Below are 24,563 nucleotides of genomic sequence, written 5' to 3'. Positions count from 1 at the left end.
TACACATGCGTCACAAAGACCAAAAAAAGCTATACGTATATCAAATGTTCATGAGAAACTAGAACTGGAATGATACCCCTTGAGGTAGATTTGGTAGGAGCAATTTCATTTTTTTCCAACATGCAAGATGAAATCAATGATTATAATTGGAATTTGTTCTTGAGAATGAGAGGAGGGGATTACTTGAGCTTACACTTGTGATTGTGGATTTTTGTAATACCCGATTTTAAGGACAAAACCAGATATACACCATATGCGAGTTTTAAAAGGCAAATCTCACATATAGATACAAATAAGGGGTAATATCAAAAGACAATGCATAAATTATATAACGTACTTAGTATAAAAGAGATAACCTTTGATAGAAAACAGCGGATAGACAACTCCAAACTTCGGGTATTAACTTCACTCAACAGGATCCAACTGACTGGTTGATCACAAGCCTAAACTTCTCCTGAGGTTTGGGGGAAATAGCAAGAGTGAGTCCATGTCGAACTCCACAAGTATAGCAACTAGATTGTATATATCCCACAATCTCATGATCAATGTGACATAAATAATGTAGAGCATTAAATAATAAATAATGAGCATATTTAACACACAAGAATCATCACCGTTGATGCAAGAATCCCCAAGGCCGCTCTTGACCATGAGCACGGCTAGTATACCAGTTTTTAACACTCTGCAGAGGTTGCACATCTTTACCCATGAGTCATGATTTACCCTTTCGCCCGAGGTGATCAGCCTCTTAACCCACTTCCAAAGAAGGTCGGCAGAGATCACTATGAAGCCTTTCAAAAGTTCGTCTAACATGTTAGGGCCGCAAGGTTTCCTTCGCGAGCAGATATAGATACCCCCCTTCTGAATGGCACAATGACGCGCAGCCTATACACATAGGGACAGGGGCTCGCACTATACCCGTGTCGGTTCAGCCCCTCTAGCGCCCTTTCGGGTAACCTCTAACAAGCTAGAAAAGGTCTTCATACTGAGCTAAAGCCAGAGCCATTATAGCCCTCATGGTTGCACTGTTGTCCCAGTTATCACTTACAGATAAATCATCAAGTGGCTAAAAAGTCATTTTTATCATTTATTACTTAATATTAATCTAGTCACAGGATCATGGTCACAGAAATAAAATCCAAATGCTATACTTGCCTTAATCCAATTGCTCTTGCTTATCCTGCTGGTCTCACTAGTTGTCCAAGGCTCAGATCTTGATCACTGAAGTACTCTTGTTCACCACGAATTGTTCACCGACTAAACTCGATCATCGATCATCAACACACAAACAATCGGAGACAACATACACGAAGCAAACAAGGCTACAATTAGAACAATACAGCAATCATATAAAAACAGTATGAAAAGTTTGTGAAATGATTCTACGCATCGCTACGATATCATAGACGTAAAGATCACAAAAATCGGAGCTAAAACGGAGAAGTTATGATTTTTCTAAAATTTTATATAGAAAAGCAATTAATTAATTAGGGTTACGAAAATAAAAAGTTTGAAACTGAGAAAACAATGTTACTAACATGTAGAGCTCATTAATACGAATCCAACGCAATTTGAATGGGTCAAAACGGAGTTAAGATGAATATTTTATGGCCAAAAGAAAGTCAGTGGCAATTCTGTAAATAGTGAAAACGTATTTTTAATCTAAAACCGAGCTGTTTGTATTTTCCAAACTGAAAGACAAAGTGATTGGGGCTTACGTTGGTGGACAGGGAGTAGGTTCACCGGCAGTGACGCTTTCTTGGAGCTACAACAACGCTGGAGCAGCCGACCGTTCGTAGATGTCGTGATTAGGCGAGACAATGGCGATCACGTTGTAGAGAAGAAAATATAAATTTTATTTTACTACCTTAGGAGTTCTCAAATTAGAGACTTCCTATATGATAGTTTTTGATGTGCTTTGCCTAATGGGTTGGTACATATATATAGGGAGAAAAACTCTCCACCTCCACGTCAACTAGCGATATGGTAGTAATTGATTTGCAACCTTTATCTTTACTATAGGCCTAACTAATTATTAAAGCCCATTAGTAAATAAAGACATTGACCATTGAGATCATGGGCTTGAGCATGGGATAAAATGAAAGATTTTATTATTTTCAAAATTAATTAATTTGGCGAATAAAATAATCCTAGAAAAGTCCAGAATTATGATTTAAGCCATGAAAAATACTCCAAATACTCCAGAAATTCAAGGAAAAATCTCGGAGATATTATGGAACATGAGAAAACCAATTAAAGTATTTGGATCTCATGATAAGATAATTTGGAGTATCTAAAAATTAGATTATGCTTACAGAAAAGTGAGAACGGAAGTTGGAAAATTCCTACAAAGTTTGTAGAGACTGCTTGATGGACGGGGAACTAAAAGAAGTGCTTTGAGTGACAAAGAAAAGATTTTAGGAAGCTCCTAATAAAAACTTGAGCTTAGAAACAAGGAATTTGGTTGTATATAAAGATAAAGATGTACGAAGATTGTTCTACTAAACGAAATTTTAAAAACTTTGCTTAGTCTCAACACACAAAGGAGCAACAAACAAACATCACATAAAACATATGTACCAGCATGTATGCACAACAACGTTGCTAAACCCTATGATGAATTTTAATTTAAGGAAAATTTTCATTTTACTATATTTTCATAAGCACAGAAATACAAAATAAATTATTTTAGCTTTATTTTCAAAGAAGCAAAATTTAGGGTGTTACAATTTTGAGGGAGATGAGCTTCATCTTCTTCTCCAACTAACCTTGATCTTGGCTTTATTGATTTCTTCACCATTCCCTTCTTGTAGGGTATATAGGCTAGGGATACCCGCATGATTCGTATATATGACTAAAAGCCCTAGTTTGATTTTAGATAATTGATAAAACTTAGGAACTAATCATTTATGCTAAGTGTGTAGACTTGATATGATAAGTCTCATACCAAGTGGTGGAGCTTAGAGGATCATCCATGGTGATGGTGGTAGTGACCACAAGGTGATTAAGTGCTCAACTTGAAAGAAGAGAAGAAAGAGAAAAATAAAAAATTATATGGAGATCAAGGCAAAGATATAAATAGAATTTTGGTTTTAGTGATCAAGACACCATAAAGGGTGTGATCACACTTAGGATAGATAGCCGTACTATAAAGAGAGAAACTCTTTGGCTAAGCGGTCCATCGAGTGCCACTAGGTGTCATTAATCATCTGCATGCATTGAGAATCTATTGTGCTAACATAAGCTTCAAAAATATTTATTAAAATATGCTTACACATGTGTACAAGGTGGTACACTTGATGGTTATGTCCTTTGATTTGACCAATGCACCTGCGTACTTTATGTAATTGATGAATAAGATATTCATGGAGTTTTTTGATAAGTTTGTGGTGGTATTCATTGATGATATACTGGTATTCTCCAAGACTGAAGATGAACATGCTGAACATTTAAGGTTGGTCAGAAGCTCAGATAACACAATTTGTATGCTAAGCAGAGCAGTGGCAAAGCTACCTATATGGTAGTGGGTGCACATGCACCCACAACAAAAGAAAAAATCTAGAGCTAACTATCCCAAATTTTAAGCGATGCACCCCCCCTCAGCTCTAGTATATACACCCCCAAGCTCAGTAACAGCAAGGTAAGCTCTATCGGGCCACGCAAAACAAGAATTCGATAGCTAGTTTATGGGTGCAATTAAAGCCTTCACTCAAATGTTATGGTTGATTCACGAGGATAACTACTAATAGATGATGAACTTGTTGCTTTGTTGCTTGTCAGCATGCTTTCCTTGTTATCCACTTTTTTCTTCTTCTTTCAAATAATTATATTTCACTAATTTTAGTTCCAATCAATGCTTTGCATCTAGATACAAGCACAAAGAAGTTAAACACTAAACCATTACATGATGTATATGCGTCCACAAAGTGCACATCATCTATATACCAATATTTCAAAGACCTTTTTAAAATATGGAATTTTAAATCAGCTTCAAGAGTTGTCCTAAGTCAAACTTTAACAAATGTGATCAAATTTATAGAAAAGTACGCCGATATTTATGACACAAAATTAGAATCATAGATGCCAAGAAATTTATTTTTATATCATACTTATTTGGTGACATAAATGTTAATACTACTTTCTAGAATTTGATTAAATTTATAAAAGTCTTTTAAAAGTTGGGTTATTTATGGACGGAGAGAGTATGATTGTTTTGGAAACTATTGTATTTCAATACTTTATTTTAAAGAAACTTCAAAATCCAAATCAGGTCTAAAAGTATTTTTTGTTCTCTTTTTTGCTAGGTTGAACTATTATTTCACTCCATTATCATAATAAAAATATTATTAAGTAGGGCTTTTTTGTAAACTCTCATCACTACACCATTTTTGTTGTGCTAAGTTCAAACTAAATGCATGGTTGTTTAGAATAAAACATATGAAATCATATGTATAGCCATACTTTTGGTATAGTAATAGGTAATAGTGCACCCCCTCGATTCTGCTCTAGCTTCGCCACTGAAGCAGAGTGTAAAGGAAGTTCCTTTCTTGGGTCATGTTGTCTCCAATGGTGGAATAGCAGTGGATCCAAGCAAGGTAGAAGACATGTTGAATTAGAAACTGCCAACTGATGTGAGTGAGATTCATAGCTTTTTGGGATTGGTTGGGTACTATAGAAGGTTTATTGAAGGGGTTTCTAAACTTGCCAAGCCTATGACAACCTATTAGAAAAAGAATGCATAGTTTGTATGGTATGATAAGTGCTAGGCTAACTTTGAGGAGTCAAAGAAGAGATTGACTACAAAAGTGTTGATTTTGCCAGATTTGAGTAAGAACTTCTCCATCTATTGTGATGCATCTCGCCAGGGCCTCAGATGGTTCTTATGCAAGAAGGGAAGAGTTGTGGGATATGCATCTAGGCAGTTGATGAAGCATGAGTTGAACTATCCCACTCATGACTTGGGGTTCACATTAGTGGTTCATGCTTTGAAGATCTGGAGACACTATTTAATTGGACATAAGAGTTACATCTATACAGATCATAAAAGCTTAAATTACATCTTTACCTAGTTAGATCTGAATTTGAGTCAACATCATTGGTTGGATTTGATCAAGGATTATGATTTGGATGTGTACTATCACCCAAGGAAGGCAAGTGTCATGGCCGACGCTCTTAGTACAAAGAGTTATGTTACTGAGGTTCAGGCAACACCAATGCCTAAGGAGTTATGTGCAGAGTTTGAGCAACTAAACCTAAGCATTGTCACTAATGCTATGGAGCTAGAAGTGACGCCTAACTTGGAGCAAGAGATTTGCATGGGTCAATTGGAGGATGAGAAATTCAAGGAGATAGCAGAGAATATAGTGATTGGAATGGCACTAGGTTTTAGGATAGATGAGAATGGCACTATGGTTTGGGAAAAAGATATGTGTACCTGAAGTCAGGACTGTCCATGATGCAATTCTACGAGAGGCCCATGAGTCAGCTTATTCTATACACTCTAGAAGTACCAAGATGTACTTGGATTTTAAAGAGAAGTATTAGTGGTATGGATTAAAGAGAGATATGGCCTTATGTGACACTTGTTAGAGAGTGGAAGCTGAGCACCAAAGACCAGTAGGGTTGCTACAACCAATGAAGATACTTAAGTGGAAGTGGGAAGAAGTTGGTATGGATTTTATTATTGGATTACCTCACATGTAGAGAGGTTATGATTCAATATGGGTAATAGTGGTTTGGTTTACTAAAGTTGCTCACTTTCTACTAGTCAAGACTACCTATACATGAGCGAGACTAGCAGATCTATACATGAAAAGGATAGTGTGCCTGCATAGAGTCCTAAAGAAGATCATGTTAGATAGAGGTACTCAATTTACATCGCAATTTTGGTAGAAGGTACATAGCTCTTTGAGAACCAAGTTGAGTTTCATTTCTGCTTATCACCCCAAACCAACGAGCAAACTAAAAGGACCAAACAGATTTTGGTAGACATATTGAGAGCTTATGCACTGCAATTTGGGATAAGAGTTTGCCATATGTTGAGTTCTCATAAAACAACAGTCACCAGAAGAGTTTCAAGATTGCACCTTTTGAGGCTTTGTATGGACGTAAGTGTAGAACCTTGCTATTTTGGAATAAAATAGGAGAGACAAGTGTTTGGACCAAATGTTCTTAGAGATGCCAAAGAACAAGTGAGGATGATTAGAGACAACTTGAGAGTGGCACAGTCCTGATAGAAGAGTTGTGTTGATACCCGAATTTTAAGTAGGGGACTTTGTGTACTTGAAGGTGTCACCAATGTGAAGTGCGAAGAGGTGAATGGAAAGTTAGCACCAAGGTACATTGGTCCCTTCAAGATTCTAGAGAGACATGGAGAAGTGGCTACCAGCTGGAATTGGCGGAGAGTGTTAGGTGTGCATGATGTGTTTCATGTGTCTCAAATAAAGAAGTGTCTACGAATAACCAGAAGAGCAAATACCTTTAGAAGAACTTGCTATTAAGGAAGATCTAACATATGAGGAGTACCTAATAAAAATCTTAGAGACACAAAAAGGGTTACAAGGATTCAAGTTATAAAGATGTGCATGGTACAGTGGAATTGGTATATGAAGGATGAGGCTACTTGGAAAGAGAAGAGGATCTAAGAAAAGCATAATTGTAGTAAGCAACATCTGAATCTCGAGGAGATTTATTTTAAGGGGGTAGATTTGTAACACCCTAAAAATTGTCTTTTGTCAAGATAGATGAAATTAATTTAAGTATGCATTTATGTGAGCATTGAACATATGAAAATAAAAAATTTCATGAATTCAAAATCAACTATAAGGATAGATACATATTGATGCATTCATGCTGCTACATTTTTATTTTTGTGATGATTGGTTTTGACCAAATGAGAAAAAGGTTTTCAAATACTTTTGAAATTAGATTTGTAAAACTCTAAAAAGAAAAAGAAAAAAGAAGTTTCTTTTACCTCCTCCTCTCGGCTTTGGCCCACTTGGCCTGCTAGCCTAGTTTGGCGTCAGCCTCCCCTCTCTTGCATAGGCCCACTTGCCTTCCCTCTCTCCCTTCTTAGGCTGGCCCAATCGTGCTCCAAGCTCCGTGGATGTGCGCCACCTCTACTCTCCCACCTTGGCTCTCTGACGTGCTGGACCTGCTTGTCAGTGTCATGTCAGACTCGCCTCGAATCCTATAATGCATATCCGACACCCTGCTCCAATTTTCTTTGTAGTTAGATGCAGTTTTCATGCCGAGCTGCTCTATAAGAGCCACCGTCCCACTTTGCACTCTTATTTCCATCTATGAGCCACCACCGCCTCCACCGAGCTCATAGCATCGCTCTAACCCTAGCAGAGCAAACCGCTGTCGTCGTCATCCCCATTCTGTTGCCTCACCATCGTCTCCGAACCGCTTCTGAGTTTATCCAAGGGGTAGTGATCTTCACTTGCCATTTTTATTGTCTTTTTTTTTCTCTCGGTTGCTTATGCGATGTTGCCAGACCATGCAGGGGCTCGCTATCTGCTGTACCAAGCTGCGAGCTGTCTCCGATCCATCTCACCTTCATTTTTCATCTGTGGTGAGAATCCCCATTTCCCTTCTCTTTCATCTTGTGCAAATTTTGAGATGAATCGTGGTCTCTAAGGCCAATTTCATGTGTACCAGTGACATCTTCTCGCTACTAGCCGTGTCTGCTACCGCGTTGCTACTGTTTCAGCGGCCGGGCACTCTCTCCTCCGTTCTAATCTGGTCCATCCAAATCAGATTTGTCTACACCCCTTTGTATGGCTAAATTGCTAAAGGGACCCGTAATTTCTTTGTAATTAGGTCCACAGCCTTGGCCAGATTCAGAATGATGAATTTTGATTTATTCTAATACGAAAATAGTTCGTCTTATTCATAATTTTGCCATCCAGAGCCCTTTTCATCATATTTCATCCATTTTAGATCCGATTTGATCTGTTCAAGTTGCGTTAGGTTTGTAGTTACATGATCTACATGTTTATGACACAGTTAAGATTATTTTCAACTAATATAATTTGTGTCTAGATTTATTCTATTAAACTGTTATAGGAAATCTTGTTTAATTTATAACTTTTATGTTTTAGGTCTGATTTTCGTGATCTTCGCGTCTGTGTATTTATAGTGAGACACAAATTCATTTTATATATCTTCCATCTTGTTTTATATTGTTGGTGTATTATTATAATCATAGGTTTATTTGCTTTGTATAATTGTCTCTAGATGCTTGTATGTTGTTATGGTTGTCACGTTCAGATGGTGAGCAATTCGCAGGTGACCAGGAGTACTTCTTTAACAACCCAGGTCAGCATGAACCCTTTGAGCATGACAAGTATAGCATGGAATCTTTTTGTCCTATTCACCATTTAGTTATCTAGTCATGTGCATGTGTCTAATATGATACCCTTAAGGACCTCCTAGTTATTGTTATCTTGTGAAGGGTGGAGATGGTGGACTAGAGGGAGAGGGTGAATAGTCCTTTCTAAAACTTATCGTGCCAGCTAACCGAAATAAGTGTGGAAATAAGACTATCGGTCTAGCCAAGACTACACTCCTCTATCTAAGTTCTCTAGCATCTTGTAAAAGAAGTAGAGAACCTAAACAAGCAAACAAGATGCTACCTTAACAAGAGCTCAACTAACCAATTTTAGAAGCAAGGTCACACAAACTATGCCACTAGTACTTTGCAAACGGGGGGAGCTCCTACACAACTAGTAAGCAAAAGCACAATGCTCCTAAGCTCACTAGAAAGCTCAATAACAAGGCAACTAATGCCAAATTGGAGAGCGCAATTTACTTAGCTACATAAACTAAGCAATGTGACTAACAAGGTTACACAAACCAAATTAGCCACGCAAGGAAACTACTTCTAGCTACACAAGCAAGAAGGTAACTAGCAAGCTACACAAGCTAAATAATTACCCAACAACTCCACAAGCATAAGTATATGAATGTAAATATAAGCTTGTGTTAGGGACTTGCAAACCAACAAGAAGAACAATGTTGACACGATGATTTTCTCCCAAGGTTCACTTGGTTGCCACCAAGCTAAGTCTTTGTTGAGACAAGTTCCAAGGTTGCCGCCGGTCCTCTTGCTAGTGGTGACCCACAAGTCACACTCTCCCACATAGAGTGCTTACTATAGGCTCTAGCACTTGACCTGGCCGGACCACTTGTCGCCATTCACATCTCTCTCTACTAGAGTTGCTCTTCACGATATCCACAGATTGAGCACCGTACCCCTCACAATCTCTTCTTTGGAGTAATGCATAATCTCCTTGTGTGCTTGAACAGAGTCACAAGCCACCAAGCCATCTAGGAGGTGATAACCTCCAAGAGTAAGTGCCATCGGCTTGCAACACGAACACCTAGTGCCACTCGATGTAATCTCTGAATACAATCACACTATAATCGCTAACTCACACAATAAAATGATCACTATCAATCATATTTGAGTTAGAGGGCTCCCAAGCACCACCACATAAGCCACCAAGGCCTTAGTGTGATTAGCAACTAGACAAAGGTGGCCACCACGTCTATTTATAGTCTCAATGGCTAAACTAGCCGTTGCCCCCTTTACTGGGCAAAATGTGTGGGCGCTGGACGTGGTAGCCTAGCGTCTGACGCTCACCGAGCTGACATTTGTCACTAGCCATTTGAACTTAACTGTTTCTATTAACAGCTAATTCACACGTGCACCTAACATAGTGGCATCAGACGCTCCAATGATCCACACCGGATGCTCATCAATGAGGTTCAAAACCTCTCAGAGATGCGTCAAACGCATCTAACGGAGTGCCATCAGGTGTAGCCAACGTCCAACGTGCACACCGCTCGAAACCCTCGCTCATATCCCTATCGATGTCACTCAGCATAGGATGCTCAATAGTGTCTAGCCAGTGTCCAACGTGAACTCGTCGGACGTGCCGCTCAGAACTGCGCTACTCAACCAGCACACACCGGACACTGGGCTAGCATCTGACGCCTCCGCAACCAGCGTCTGGTGAGTGTTTTCTAGTGAAAACACTCCCGTGACTTCTCCGAAATCTTTCTCCGGTGAAATTGAAAATGAGTACTTCATTTCCACGAGCGCCACTGCCTTTGCAAATGTGCTAAGATCACCAAGTGTACACCACCAATGTGCATGCATGTTAGCATTTCACAAACATTTTCCCAAAGGAGTTAGCTTCTCAAACTTGCCACACCACTCGATCCTAACATGTATGCAAAGTTAGATCGCCCAAGTGGCACTAGATGACCTATATGTAAACAAGTTTGCTCCTCTTAATAGTATGGCCATCTATCCTAAATCCTGTCATCAACTTTTCTACACACCTATGACCAGTGAAATGAAAATGCCCTAGGTTATACCTTTGCCTTGCGCATTCCATTCTATCTCCTCCAAGGTTGATGCAACACATGCACCAACCAATCACCAAATGATATGACCACTTTATATCATCACGTGACCGTATTGGTTCATCGATCTTGACATCACTTGCTTTTCACCGTTGCCTCGGTCCATCGACACCAAGTCTTGCTCAAGCTTCACCGTCACATGCGGTCCCTCGCTTCAAAGCCTCTTACTTGCCCTTCAGTCTTGCAACCGGTCCATCAAGCCAAGCCTCATCTTGATCTTCTCCACCTTGGTCACATGACTCCATATCATGTCTCATATGCAATGAGCTGCTCCATCATCACATATTCACATGTGGACTAATCTCATGTATATCTCACATAAACACTATTAGTCCACCTAAGTTGTCACTCAATTACCAAAACCAAACAAGGACATTTCACCTTGTACCTTGATTATCGATGGATGATACCTGCATATGGGTAGTTTGCTAGCACTCAATTTAACTATACATGATCTAAATGATGATTACAAATTCTATGGAATGAATGGCAAGACTTTCTTTGAGCAACTGGACCATAGGGCGAGGGAGCAATTGGCTTTTGTACAAGATGCTCTTGGCCCTCTCTAAGGAATTATCTATTGACAAAATCTGAGACATATAGTACAATTGGTAGTGCCACATGACTCTTGTTTTATCTCAGTAGAGGAACCTTTTCTAGCTTGTTAGTGGTTACTCGAAAGGATGCAATAGGGGCTTGACGAGTCAAGTATAGTGCAACCTCTATCTTTATGTGTATATCCTGCACGGAATGTGCCATTTCAAAGGGAGCTCTACATCTGCTTACTAATTGGAAACCTAGTGGCTACTAATTTATTAGGGAAATCTTTGAAAGACTTTATAGTGAATCCTACCGACCTTCCTTGGTAATGGGTCAAGAGATTAGCTACCTTAGGCGAAAGGGTAAATCATAGCTCACGTTGAAAGTGTTCAACCTCTGTAGAGTGTAAATCTATTATAACAACCATGCTCATGGTCACGAGTGGCCCAGAAAACTGACGGAATAGTTGCTCATTTGATGATGACATTATTAATGATGTTAATTCTAATGATGGCTATTATTCATGTTTATGATCATGTGGTTTAATTATAGCTTAAGCATAACTTAAAGCTACTTAATGCTAAAATTGTAACTTATTAAATATGAACCACAATAAACATTGCCATCCTTTTAAGCTTAATATAACCCCATGTTATCTTGTTAAGTATGAGATGTAGTTATGCTTGTTTATTTTTATTATTTAGATAAATATGTCGGATGGGTAACAGATGACAATGGTTATGACTAGTACCCTGAGGATTACTAAGCTTGGGGTCAACCTATTTACGTCCCTATGATGGAGCTACCACGAGAGAGTTATCTTTACTTATTATGCTATGCTTATGTAAAGACTATGTGATATTTATTATTATGATGTAATAAACACTCATGATGGTACTTTTGTAATTTGTCAACTTATGTCTGTGACTAATCTTTGGGCACACATAAGATTTAGGCACCCATTTTATCCTTAAAATTGGTGTGACAATCGCCCTCATTTTTCTCCAAGTAAGCTTGATCTTGTCTTTGATTTGTTCTCCATTTCTTTCTTTCTTTCTTGCTTGTTCTTCATTTTCTAGTGAGAGGGGCGAGGGAGGGATGAGAGTGGGAGAGTGAGGAGCCAAGGGCGACTAATCTGGTGTGTGTCAGGCTCCATCTTGTGCTGACATGTGGAGCCACAAGGAGAGAGGAGAGGATAATTCAACTGATTTCATGCTTGCTGCTTTAGTGTCTTGTCAGATAGTCCGGCAGGATGGATCGGACGGTCCGTCACAACCTTGCTGACTCCTCCATGTTTACTAGTCAACTTGGGTCTGACATGTTCTTCACAACGGTAGGAGGCAACTCCAGACAGTCTGAGGAGGCATCAAATTAAAAGAGCTGATTTCTTTGATTAAGGTGAGAAATTGAGGACTGATGTTGGGCATTCTTGTTGGGAGTATAGATTAGCACCTATTGAGGTTGAAGATTGTATTCTAGTCGATTTCTTGGGATCTTGGTCCGGGTAAGCTAGTTAGTTTGACTTGAGTTGACTAGAGATTCTCGTGGGATTAGCTTGCTTGCTTTGGGGAAATATGTCGTCGAGATTAGGGTTGAGGGATACTCACTTCGCTAACGAGCGTAACCATTGCAGTAAGAGAGCGAAGAGAGATGTACCTCGGGAGATTAGTAGGGTCCACATTGATCATCAAGAAGCTGATTGTTAGAAGTTAGGGCTTCCGAGGGTTTGCAAAGATTTAAAATTTGGAACTATTGTCGCGTCGCGACACAATTAGATTGACAAACACCATTACCTAGACTAACATTAGAGAGACAAAAAAAAAGAAAAAGAAGAAAATACACAATATAACACTTCCACAATATTGTCTAGGCGACACTTGATTTCTTGCACATTCTTCTTCAGTTCTTGCTCATGTGCCGGTCAGCCTAGCATGGAAACTATTGGTGCCAATTTGTCTTTTGAGACAACCACAGATATGCATCGGTACCATCCCTTAAAGAGAGGAATTGGTCCATATTTTTTTTCTTGTGGATACAGAATTTACTGCCCTTCACATGTAGAATCAAGCAGCCGAGCTCTCTTATAAAAAGAACAAAATAAAAAGTAAAACAACTGAAACAGTAATACCTATTACATGCTTATAGAAAAGCCAGAAACATACATATCTTAGTTGTTTCCTGTAGGGAATTATAAGTGCATAATTACATAATTACAAATTAAGTAGGTCTGGCTATATAGTAGTAAAGTAGTTCTTGTTCGCTCCAGTATTATTCTCAAGTAGGCAACACATACACAATGAGGTTCAGTACAGCCTACAGGACGTAATACTCTAGACATATATAAGCTGTCATTATTCAGGACATGGCATATAAGTGCACATCATTACCTAGTTATGTTTGGTGGTATGATGCATGTTTATAGTGATAGAATCACTCTGCCTCGAAATTCCATAAATATGTCGTTTCAGATCCCTGTTTCTCTGAATCCCATCTGAAATCCTGGAAGCCTTGAGGTGAGTAGTTGTTTCGTTCTCCCAGCATACAGTCTGAACCACTTGAGATGTCATCCTTGGGCAAAGAGTACTCTGTGATCTCCAAGCATCCATCTTGATCAAAATACGTTGAATTCAAAGAACTATTGAATTCGGTTCGGAGAATGTTTGATTCATTGGGATGGCTTGATGGTGAAGGTGTGTCATCCTTGTGCAATGTTTGATTCAATTTCCTTAGGTGAAGCCTGTATTTCTGCATCAGTTTTTTGAAGTAGAATTTTTATGGTTCATCAGTATATCCACAAACAACATAATTATATTACAGGAGTATTACAAAATGAAATGATCCATCATATGCAGTTCTTGAACGAATTATTTGAGCTAGGTTATTAGCACATGCATGCAAAATAATTGTATTTTTGTATATTAGTTTAAGTCAACATTAATAATCATGCCTTTGCAAAAAAAAGAAACATTAACATAATCATGGACTTTTAATGATGGAGATATCTATCATGCAACTTGTTCTCTTGTCCAATGTTTAACCTAAATAGGAGACATGCATATTCGTCTGGCATGCATGCCAGTAGGCCTTGCACAAGAACATAAGTATATATCAGAATATACTAATTAATTACCTGCAAGTGGCTTGCAACTTGTTCTCTTGTCAAATGTTTAACCTTCATTGTCTCCAGTATCTTCTTTGGAACTGCCTCTGTAAACCAATATTGTATATATAACCAATATATATAATTAAACACAAAGAAAATTAAACACGTACTTTATTAATATATATATACGAACATGCTTAAAGCTAAGGAAATGTGGTTGATCACTACTCACTTTCCCCCAGGGAATTCACAGCAGCAATGAATTGGCGGTGCAGCTGTGTGGTCCAGCTGAGCCTTGACTTCCTCAGATCCTGTATATCTGTGACCGTCCCGTTAGTCGTCTCTCTTGTCGCGCTCTCCAGTGTCGCCGTGGCTGCTTCAGTGATTATTCCTGTGGTTCTTGTGGCACATGTAGAAGCAGGAGCTATGGTTGGTGGATATGAAACCTGATCGAGGTGTTGAGCACTGTTGCTGCAGCTTCTGTTCTCCCCGATCAGCTGCTTCCGGAACACATGCTGCCATATGTTCTTCAGCACTTCAATTCTCACAGGCTTTATCAGGAAATCGGAAGCCCCACTGGTGATGTACTTCATAACTATGCTCGCATCACCGTTGGAAGACATTACTGGTTAACATGGACATATAATATGAAAAGCTTAGTGAACACATAGCTCGTATCACCGTTTGAAAACATTACTGGTTAACATGGCTATAAATGAGAAAGGTACATACTTCTAAACTCAACTGGAATAGCTAATAGCTAACCCATATCAGATAGATGCAAGTAGTTGTACTACTTAGGAAATCATAGACCCGTGGGCCATCAAGAGGTCATGGCAAGCAAAATAAAAAAAACCGTCATACAAAATCAAATAAAACTAATGCATCTATCTGATAAATATTTGAGAAAGTTTCTATGTGTAACTGAGAATAAGTAATAGAGATCTAGATAAACTTAGTCACGGGAGATGTGACAAGCAAAATCAGAAACAGTAAAACCATCATGCAAGCAGAATAAAACCTAATGAATCAATCTGACAAATTTAAGAAACTTTCTATAGAGAATGGAGAGTACTCCCTCTATCCTAAAATACAAGGTATTAAAGGTTTAAAAATTCTCCCAAATTATAAGGTATTATGAATTATATTGCTCAACCTCACATATGTGCTTGCCTTTTAATTAAACACCTTTTACGCATGTTTTTTTTTGCGAACACATGGTTGATATGTGATCATGTGTGAGTGATGAGTGACTGTCAATGAGGTGATCAGAACTTTGGTTAAGTTTTTATGAGAGTTGTGTGTGTGTGTGTGTGCAACATGTCTCTTGGTAATGTGATATGCAGGTGTTGAGCATGAGACGATCGATGGCAATGGAGAAGGTCAAGCGAGGAGTCTGTGTGTGATAGACCAGGAGCACTAGCTGAAGGGTAGACACAAAGGCTTGGACTGAGAGACCTAGGGCTAGAGGACAGACCGTGGATGGCTAGCACCTAGACACATCCACAAGCAAGTGTACATGCGATGGTGATGGAGAAGGTGTTGACTGAAGTCGAGACGGTGTTGACTGAAGTCAAGACGGCGATAAGACAAAGTCAAAGCGGACGTGCGGGCACTAGGTGATTAGTCGTTCAAAGACGACACATAATGACATCGTGAAGAAGGTGTAGCGGCTACACAATTCCAAGTGGGTTTGGTAGTTTGGGCCTGAAAACCACGCGAAGCAAGTTTGCCAAATTTGGGCCTCAAAATTTGGGGGAGGATCTCTAGCGTCATCGAAGAGCTTGCGTTGAGGCAAAGCGACTTCATGAAGGACTCGTGCCCACCCAATGTACGTATGGAAATCAATTTCGACCATTTTGTCCTTGTGGCTAAGTGGTTCATGCCTGAACCTAGGAGCACTCTTGGAATTATGTAAGAGCCCTATAAATAAGGATAGAAGCTGCCCAAGACAGCCACCTCTTCCTTTAGACTAGCCAAATGCTTCTTGTGCAGGAGATTAGAAGTAGAGAGAGATAAGCACCTCTTGCTCTAGTTTTCCATCTCTAGTGGGAGGATGAAGGGAGGAGGATACACCTGGTCTTGTAAAGAAGATTTCATGGTTGTTTAATCAAGTTCTTGGTTGAAATCTCGAGTCAATCCCTCCTCCAATTTTTCCTTTTTCAGTGATTTTCATAGTCATTTTTAGTGTTTTTCAATCTACTGGTTTGGCTATGTTGCAGCCTCAATTTGGAGTGTTTTGGGACTCTTAGAACTTGTTCAAACCATGGCTTCAAGCCCAGCTCTCATCTTGTAAGTTTCCTTCCCAAAACTTGACTTTTTAAGTCTCTTTTGGTGATTTTCTTAGACATCTTTTATCGGAAGGTTTTGGGTTGTTTGTGATTGATCTTTAGGTGCTGAGGGACCTTGCAAAGTGACTACTGATTACCCACGAGCACCTAGAAATCATGATTTGGGGGATTCTTGACACAAGACCACAATTTGAAATTTATGTTCAAGTGTTCATCTTTTGTAGTTGATCTCATGGGGATAGATTCTAAGTGGGTTAGTCAAGGTATGTGCTAAGTTTCTGAATTTTCAGAGCTTATTTGAAATTATTTTAAATTTTTCTTAGGGAGGATTCTGCTGGTTTCACAAACCAGTCTAGGTTGGTTTTTTCAAATTGCTCTGTTTGAGCTGATTTTTTGTTGAGATATCCTCTACGGCGTTACAAAGTTCTCCATAAAATTTCATGATGTTTGAGGTCATTCGATCAGGTTTTGACTTTTCTTCTTCTCAGAGCTATGTTCTAAAAAAACTGGCTGAAACAATTTTTGCTATTGGTTTCCAAGTTTGCTCGTTTTGATCTTTGTTTGCTTACGTATCTTCTGAACCTACTTTATAAGGACTTGTGATTACATGTTTTTGGCTAGTTGTATTTGTGAGATTCGTGGTATCAAGATATAGGCCTCCACGTCATTTTTATCAGAAAATTTTTGAGGCCCTATTCATCCCACCCCTTCTGGCCATTGTTTCTGGTCCTTCACTTTTAAACATCATGTAGCAAAAACAGTGACATGCATGTTCTTTTTTTTTCCAAACTGCCACGGCGTTGCTAGAAATTAAGCAAGCTAACACCAAACTAACTAATTAGTAAGAGGCGGGAGCAAGCTAATAACCAAACTAACTAGTTATGAGCGGGTTATTAGTTTTTTTTTGCCAGACTTCTTTATTTGATCCTAAAATTATATTGTCGGGATATTTTAAGACGGAAAGAGTAAAGGATAGAGAGCTAGATAAACTTACTCACGGTGGGGATGTCAAACTTTGTGGTAACTTCTTGCAGAATAAGTAAACTGTCTTCAGTTGGAAAGCACACATCGCTAATTATGAGATCAACAATCTGTATGTTTCCATAGATGAAGGACATTGCTTCCCTGACGTCCTTATATGACGTAACTGGATGTGATTGGGGACTAAACTATGTCAGAAAGTATAATACGAATATGTGTTGTACTGAACTGAAAGAATCATTTTACATTGAACGCGTCGTTGACCTAATAAGTTTCTGTATGAATAGTTCAAGCATACAGAGAATATCGTTGACCAGTTAACATTATCTCTTGTATATTGTATAAATATTCTATAACTAGGAGATGTACGATTGGAGACCGCATGGTCTTACATGCAGTTGGGTTTTAAAAATATAATAATAATATGCGTTAATGGTAATAAAGCTTTATCCATCATGTTTTCGGATACACATATAATATCGTCTCTAATGAATTACCTTTGTAGCTGCACTTGATAAGTAGTTCTTCCATAACTGACAAATATGAAGAATTGTTATCAATAACCAGGACCCTTAGCCCAGAAGGCCACAGCTCCCGGTCCATTCGACCTGATTATCAAGAGAGAGAGAGAGAGAGAGAGAGCAATTTTACTCCATGTTAGCTATAGGCCACATAGATATACAAGCATATATATTTACCCTTCAATCCAATACTACTAGAAAACTACCTGTACATTGTTTTTAGGGCACTCTCAATCATAGGGTTAATTAAGTTGCTAGCTCATTTATATAAACATTAAAAAAATATAAAAATGGAGTAACATAACATCATGCTAGTATAGAAAAAATGTGTAAGCATAGACACATGAACCATAGGAAAATGTATGAGCTTAGCTCTTCATGAAGAGCTAACATATCATTCTCTCTTATTCTATGAGCTAGCTGTTTTAACACTGCCGGAGCTGCCCTTATTACATCCAACTTGGACTTAATTAAATACATCATGTCAATCATTCAGTTAATTAGTAATATATCACATATATTATTATTCCATGTTTCATTCTTAGTTTTATATCATTCCATGTCATCTAGGGGTTCTTGAATGAACCACGACAGAAAGAAGTCCAACTTGACATTGCAAGTTAGAAATATAATACAAAATTTGTTGTAGTCCAGATTTGTGGATCAAGATAATAACTTCAAACAGAATTTTATCAATGCAACTATATATATGTAACTATAGACCGAACCGAACTCATGAAGAGCTACAGTTTCATGTACATGGAAGAAGTCCATTTTACTCCCCCGAACAATCAACTTTAATTTGTCCACTTAACCTCTTGAAAAAATAGAGTAAATTTAAACTTTCCAAGAAAAAAAGATTTCAATTGATCCAATCTGGTCCCAAATGAGATCTTTCTTTTTTTTTAATTTCTGTGCATACAAGTTGACTTTTGAGTAATAAAACTTGCACTATCATGTAATATATTAGAAAAATAGACCAAGATTTTTTTGTAATTACTTCCATGCAATTCTGTATCTCTATGGACTAATTTAGTGTTAGATGCTAAACCTGTGACTATGTTAGGGCACCATTTCTAGCATTGGCCTAGAACAACTGAACTTAAAAACTCTTTTTATAGATGTTATTAGAAACAAAAAAAAGACTATGTTTGGGTTCGATTGGATCAATTCAAAACATTTTGTAGTAGTAAACTAAGCCTAGTGGACCAAGTGGATTTTCATGGTAGTAAATTAAAATGGCCTTTTCGTATAAAATTTGTTTCCGTCGGACTTTGTACGACAAAAAACTTTCTTTCTTTGGTTTGCAAATACTTGACATTTTGGACAATATTTCAGTTAATATTTTAAAACTTTGGTAACAAAAGAGTTTTTAACATATTTAATTTAGAAACTTGATGATCATATGTACACTTGTCTTAAGTAAATGGTTAGGATATTAATTTGTATTCTGATAGAAAATAGTAGTCAAAGAAAATATGTTTTAGAGAATGAATCATTGTCCAAAATATCAACTATTTTCACACTGGAGGGAGTACTAATTTTCAATGTGGATCTACAAATGTCAAAAAAATGTGGATCTACAAATTTGAGCCAAATTATTAACTATCTTTATATCGCCTGCAGACCTTTTCCTCTCTAGTGTAGCTATCTACCGATTTGAATCAGTGTATATTACTATTGAGTTTTCACAACCATCAACTTATCTCTAACCTAGCATCCCAATGCAAATTTGCAAAAATATGATTGATGAAGCTTAATACACAAATTTAAATTGCGGATGCCTGAGAGCAAGTTAGCAGGAGAACTGACAACTTAAACCAAAGCTAGCCATGTCCATGCAAATATAGCACCTCAACATGATCGAGCGCTAGCTGTGTGTTGAAAGCACTTAGCATATATAAGTTCGCACATCATAGTATATTTCACATGCGATATTGAATAAAGCACTTACTGCACGGCTATGGAGCTATATGTATATATATCCGCGATGCAGTGATCACACACCCGGATATATTGATGGTCTCCAAGTTAGCTGGTGCTCCAATATATGCAATAAATAACACTTGAAGATGTGAAATAATACAGTATCCGGCTAGCAAAAATATGTGCTTCTGCTCCAACATGCATGATACAGGGAGATCGCGGCCGGGGCATGCATGTGGTATAGAGAAGGAAAGAATATAATATAGCTAAGAGAGAACTGAGCGAGAGGAGTATATATCGTCTCGGTTCATCAGGCTCTGGCTGAGGGAAAAAGCTAGGGTCGAGAGGAATCAATTTGACAGCTGCTGGAGGCAGACTAAATTAACTCGATCCGCCGTCGCCAAGTGGAGTTCACCTCCTCCACACCCTAACGTGAGGTGCTGTGTGGTGGCCGGCAAAATGCACGCGCGCGGTCACCGCGCGTCGTTGTCGACGAGCGAGCATATATCTCTATACCCGGTGCTATCTCCCATCGCCTACTCCCAACTGTTAACTAGTATATGGGATCATGGACGTATACGCTTTACTTTGCAGTAAAAGTTTCCATCATCAGCTAGCTGCACCTAACTTTTCATGTGGGCGAGGAATAATGGACGCTTTGCAGCTACAGCAAGCCTATATGCTTGGCTGCGTACGTCCAATATATCCGTTCCGATCCACAGTTGCTAGCTGTCCTCTAGCTACATCGACAACGAAGCGTACACGCCTACCCGTGCGCCGCGCTTTTACACGGCCATGTGAACGAAATGCGACACCAGCGACGGCGACGTTGGTCATCGACGACGGGAAATTCAAAAGCTACTAATAAGCCAAAGCGCTTGCGCCCCCGGCTGGTAGTGGAGTATGTATCCACCACAGAATCTATATTTTTTTTTTGAAAACCACCACAGAATCTATATTATGCTGCATTTCTACGTGGTAATGCATGCATGTCAGATACGGAGAGACGATCTTCTTAATTAAAGTCTTATAGATCTAGTGGGATTTAAGGAGTTTAGTTTTATTCTAAGTCTCCTTTAGCTCGCCCCCGTGGGTGACATGGTGCACTAAAGTGGCTGCCGCCACCAGAGGGAGCTGTTGGAGGCCGCGTGCAAGCTAGCTTATTAGGACGGTGATGATGGGGCCAATCTCGTTCTCCAACTTGAGTTGCACCCAAATCTAGAGCAGAAGGTCAATGGTACCGCCTCAACGGGGGATGCGGTCGACATCGTGGGCTGCGACGACGTGGTTGTGGGAGGCAGTTGTGGCGACACAGTGGTGTGGTGGTGGCGCAGTGGCACAGGAGCCACGTAGGCTGAAATTAGCTTGCTCTTGGCCGCCGGCGCGCAGACCCGCAACCTCCTCACCAAGATCTGACAAGGTAGGGGGCAGATCCGGCGAGCCCAGGTCCTAGTGCATCGGTGCCAGGACTGTAGGCCGTGGCGACACCTGGCAGAGGTGTGCGGTGACCGTTAGGAGGCCGGTATCAGCGGGCATGACCGTGGGCTGCTAGGTGTGGCGGATGCTTGAGCCGGCGACAGTCGCGGCGTGTGGCTGGTCGTGCGGGCCGGCGACTCGCAGGGCAGCAATGACAGGGGTAGCAATGACGAGGCGATAATGATGGGGTGATGGCTGGTGCGGTGGACAAGATGTGGCCATTGCCGTCCACAGGGTTGAGGCACCATGGCGAAAGCTTTGTCCCTCTTGGTTCGATGATGGCGACACCTCTAGGCGATGTTTTCTTCCTTGAAAGTGTCCATCAAACGAACCTCTCTCCACTTTGTGCCTCGTGTCTTTCTTGAATGAAAACCTTAACCTTCTAGTTAGGCGACAACAGTGCTAGTGGCATCACGCTCCTTGGAGACATCATTTTTAAAGCTCATGCTTGTTCAGTCTACAGCGGCGGCCAACGTCACGACTAGGAAGGTGGAGGCCTAGTTGAGAATTCAAGTTTTCGGTGTCCACGGTGTCTACATACCTAGGTTCAAGTCTCTGACTTTGACACGGGTCGTCATATTTTTCTGTATTTATTACAAGATTTAATGGCACTACTCTTTCAGTGGTAGCTGGCGTGTCCGTCGATAGCGAGGTGTCTGCAGTGACTTTATCAATTTCGAGATTTACCGGTCCAACTCAGTTTTTAGAGGTGCTCATAGGGGCAAGATGTACGTTCATATGTTCATAGTGGTGAGTATGTGATTGTGTATGCGAGCGTCTGTGTCTATAATTGGTTCTCACCAAAAAGTTTTCGTTGTCCATGGTGGAGGAAGAAGGTTAGGAGGATGGTGTTGGCGCGGTGATTGGAGGGCTTCGCTTCTGCTTAGAAGTGTTGGGCAATGGTTTGGTGGGACCACATGCAAGTTGCGACCACGAAGTTGGTAATGAAGATGGCACGGGAGGCACCCTTGGAGTTGGTGCTGAGGCCAACATGGATGGTGATAGCCAGTAGATTTACATTGCGAAGGTGACTTGCATGGTGTGGTAGCCAACGGTCCCGCTCAGTGATGACTATTTTCGGTGCACGGAGGCATTTTGACTGGCAGCTAGAGGATGTTCTACCTTCGATGAGGTAGCAAGGTTCTGGAAGTTAAAGTGTGTGTGCTTGGATCTTGGTGGATGGAATTGGCTTGGCGAGCACCAGAGGCAGCTATGGCTTAAGGCAGACTATGACGGTTAGTCCTTCTTCACAACAAGCTACCTTGGCATGGGACAACATCAGAAACAAGACACAAGTGGTGACGATGGTGTCGTTTGGTTGTAGCGGTGCAGTGTGGTGACCGACTTATGGTAGTTTGGAGGTGGGCAAGCATGTGTATGTGTTGAGCTTCAACATGTGTGGCTCGTGTTGATGCCCCATTTGAGTGCTAGAGTTGTTTTTCCTCTTCTCTTGAGTTTGAGTTCGGTGTGTGTTGATGGTCCAATCCAACTGACTGTAGTTCTATCACTTTTATTTTGCCTAGTTTAGGCTTCATCTACTTTTAAATATAATCGATAGCTCTCCTATCTGATTAGATACAATTGGATTCGCATCAACCCATATATGTTGGGATAGATTGAAGTGGAACTTGAACTAAATTCCACCTTAGTCCACCCTACATGTGGATTGAGGTGAATCTGAGAACATTCAAACAAGGGCACCTAAAATGTTTCTTTCACAAAAATATGCTAATTGTTGGAATAAAGATATCTTGGTCACGAAGACCATCGTCCTTTTTATCTCCTCATTGTACATCTAACAGACTGAGCCAGAATGTGGGCTGTTGTGCTTGTTTTGATAGGAATCTTGCATGAGCCTTCACCTACGACAACCTGACCATGCAAAGGCCCATGGCTAGCGACGACACCATCGACGAAGGCTTTGATCACACTTGAAGGTGATAATCATGTGGGTGTCATGGCGATCACTAGGTAAAGGCACGATGGGTCAACATGGAAGCTGATGAAGTTTGGCAGAAACCAGGCCTTCACCACCCAAATACTGGGCTCTCAGAGGAAGCTCATTCTACGTGCCTACTAGCCTCTAGCGGGCTCCAAGCAAGGCCCATAGAGTAAGATGATTAGGAAGGAGAAGGTCAAAGATACCCTAGAGGTTTGTAGTTATACAAGTATATCCCTAGAATATTCCCTGTTGGTTGTAGGGCATAGACGTACAAAAGTTCACTTTGTACAGTGACCTACAAAAGGGGAGAGCAAACCCTACATAAAGAGAGAGACCAAGGAATCAATGAAACCCTAATTATGGTATTACTCCTATTGTGTGTGTTGGCCTTCGCCTATAACGAAGACTCTTGAGTACTTAACCTGCTGGGATCTCTTGCCCCAACACTAATACTATATATGAGTTGTATCTAGCATTTCTTTTTTCATTTTTACATTTTCATGCAAGCAAAGGACATATACTCTTTTCATTATAGAGGGGTACTCCTAGTGGAGGTGAGGTTTTTAATGAGGCAAGACCCATTTCAAAATCCTCTAAAATATAAAGATGAACTCCTCTCACAAAATGTTTGAAAGCGAAGGTCAAAAGTGGCTAGCAACAAAGTCACATGATTCGATGAACAAATCACAAGGAGGACTTTTGACCGTCCATAGTTGAAGGCCAATGGGCATAGAGCGACCTCCATGACTTCAAAACAATTACCATTGATGAAGACCTATCAATCCTTAGGCATCAAGGTGTAAACCTCCAAGCTTAAAAGCTAGAAACCCAACAAAGACCTATCTTTGTCACATGCTTCTGGAGAACACCTGATGAAGACTTGTGTCCTCATTAGGCATTAGGACATAGCAGAGAATAAGTACAACATCACGAATGGTAAACATACTAGAAGTAATTGCAAGTCACATTCACATTCAAAGCACTTATTCATCCCAACAACCCAAATTTATGCAAGCAAGGCATTCCATACTATAAAAGGGGATCCACCCAAAACCCTCTCCCATTTCAATACACCGATAACAGCTCAAACCACCTACTCAAACAGGGTTACCCTTGTTTTGTCTACTTTTGATATCTTATGCAGGGTAATGTATGACTAATTTTGAACTTGTGACAAACTACGTTGAAAATCTAGAAGCATTATTTAGGAGAACTAGAGCTAAACTCAAGAAAGTCTTAGCTTTAAAATCATAAGATAGTCAAATAAGGTGCACCAGAATTTGAAGCCATGACTAACAAGACTCTTCGTGAATTCTCTACTCCAACTATAGCCAATATTTGTATTG

The 24,563-nt window shown here is 39.9% G+C and overlaps 1 protein-coding gene across 1 annotated transcript; it reads right to left on the bottom strand.

The window, feature by feature from the left end:
• LOC8070517 (two-component response regulator EHD1) lies at positions 13,301–20,028 on the bottom strand. Its single transcript, XM_002464475.2, has 6 exons — positions 19,828–20,028; positions 17,850–17,960; positions 17,366–17,518; positions 14,313–14,705; positions 14,108–14,184; positions 13,301–13,722 (listed from the first exon to the last, which is right to left on the bottom strand). Exons 2-6 carry the CDS (start codon positions 17,953–17,955, stop codon positions 13,408–13,410), a joined length of 1,044 nt encoding a protein of 347 aa, XP_002464520.2. The 5' UTR covers positions 17,956–17,960; positions 19,828–20,028; the 3' UTR covers positions 13,301–13,407.

Source organism: Sorghum bicolor, chromosome 1, assembly GCF_000003195.3.
Source record: "Sorghum bicolor cultivar BTx623 chromosome 1, Sorghum_bicolor_NCBIv3, whole genome shotgun sequence".
NCBI classification, from domain to species: Eukaryota; Viridiplantae; Streptophyta; class Magnoliopsida; order Poales; family Poaceae; genus Sorghum; species Sorghum bicolor.
This window is presented reverse-complemented; position numbering and strand designations above follow the sequence as displayed.

Bases quoted from the DNA above. Each gene is read 5' to 3' on its own strand.
- LOC8070517 (XM_002464475.2), bottom strand. From the start codon at position 17,955: ATGGACCGGGAGCTGTGGCCTTCTGGGCTAAGGGTCCTGGTTATTGAT. The intron at 14,706-17,365 runs GTAAGTTTATCT...CATGTTAACCAG, and splicing joins GTTTGACATCCCCACCGTGA to TAATGTCTTCCAACGGTGAT. The intron at 14,185-14,312 runs GTGAGTAGTGAT...ATTGGTTTACAG, and splicing joins TGTGAATTCCCTGGGGGAAA to AGGCAGTTCCAAAGAAGATA.